Source organism: Malurus melanocephalus, unplaced genomic scaffold, assembly GCF_030028575.1.
Source record: "Malurus melanocephalus ecotype Western Australia unplaced genomic scaffold, MMel_1.1 scaffold_6610, whole genome shotgun sequence".
Classification (NCBI taxonomy): Eukaryota; Metazoa; Chordata; class Aves; order Passeriformes; family Maluridae; genus Malurus; species Malurus melanocephalus.
In genome coordinates, this window is record NW_026629841.1 from 1 (window position 1) to 1,462 (window position 1,462).

The 1,462-nt window shown below is 60.7% G+C and overlaps 1 protein-coding gene across 1 annotated transcript; it reads left to right on the plus strand.

The window, feature by feature from the left end:
• Positions 1 to 6: 6 nt before the first annotated feature.
• Positions 7 to 1,263, plus strand: LOC130588563 (uncharacterized). Its single transcript, XM_057389472.1, is given in 2 exon segments — positions 7 to 661; positions 929 to 1,263. Coding segments are annotated over 2 exon segments (753 nt in total). The 5' UTR covers positions 7 to 243.
• Positions 1,264 to 1,462: the final 199 nt, after the last annotated feature.

Genomic DNA, 1,462 nt, shown 5'->3' on the forward strand with positions numbered 1-1,462 from the left:
CTTCCAGTGCATCATGAAGGGAGGTGATATGAGCAAATACTTCATGTACTGGTACCGTCAGGGCCCACGGGGCACTCTGGAATGGATTTACAGGGAGGGTGGTATCTACGGAGAMGATTTCCAACATCGATTTAAGGGATCAGTGGACACCTCCGAGAACAGATTCACACTGCGGATCTGGGCGGTCAAGCAAGGGGACGCTGCAACGTATTACTGCGCAACAAGTATCACCCTGGAGCAGCTATGCAGCAGAGTGGACCAAAAACYGACASAYAGGCAACACAGATCTCTCAGCTTCTCTTTCTAACACCGGCTCCCCGGGGMCCTTGTCAGGCAAAGGCAKGTGCAGGAAACATCCCTGTGGCTAAGGCAGCCCAGGATCCCAGTGACATTCTTCTCTACAAGGGCCAATTTCTGGGCGAGTTGCCCACGGCCCCTTTGGCAGAACGCGCTCTCCGTGTGCGCAGCGCTGCTCTGTGCCCGCGGCCCCGGGGCCCGGGTTGGGTGTGCCGGGGGCGGGCAGAGGCGGGGCCGGGCGGCAGCGGCCCGAGCGCGGCTCCGCTCGGCTCCCGGGCGGCTGCGGCGGAGCCGGGGCCGGTCACCATGTGGGCCGGGTTGGGACCGGGGCTGCTGGCCTTGGCTTTGGCCCTGTGGCCGGCAGGTGAGAGCCGGGCGGGGAGGGCAGCGAGCACGGGGCGGGGGCAGGGGGAAAGAGAGCGGGAGCGGCCGGGAACGGGAGAGGGACACGGACAGGTTCAGACTCTGCCCGGGTCCGCCCGCCGGCCCAGCACAACCCGGTGTGGGCTCAGGGGCATCGCTCCTGGAGGGAGCGGAGCGGCGGCTCTGACTGTGCCGGGATCGGGGGAACCGGCACACCTGGAGAACCTCCTCACTTCGTGCTCGCTCCCTGCACGCTCTCCTTCCGCAGGGCTCTGGGCACAGATGAGGCTGGAGGAGGCTGGCGGAGGGCTGCGAGCGRCCGGGGATTCCGTGACCCTCTCCTGCCGTGGATCTGGATTCAGCTTTCATTATTATGATATTCGGTGGTACCGTCAGTCATTCGGAGGCATCTTCGAGTGGGTGTCTTGTATTGGCCCATATTCTTCTGTCAATTAAAGCGGGCCAGCAATCGAGGGTCGAGCCTTGCTGTCAAAGAACAATTCCGAGTCCRAGTCATCCCTGTCCCTGTGGGCCCTGAAGCCCCAGGATTCTGCCCAGTACTTCCGTGCCACTTCAGTATCAGAAAATCCAGCTGTGCTTTAGCAGAAACCTGGGTGGTCCTGGAGCAGAGTCCATGAGATTTGAACACGGAGAATTCTGAGGTAGCTCAGAGCTCTTCCCAAGGAATCGAGGGCCATCACTGTGCATTGCAGATGGTTCTGGCCTTTCTTCCAGAGCTCTTTTCCCCAATGACAAACGACATACCTGAAATCCCAAATACAATGCTTCATCCTGTAGAGGT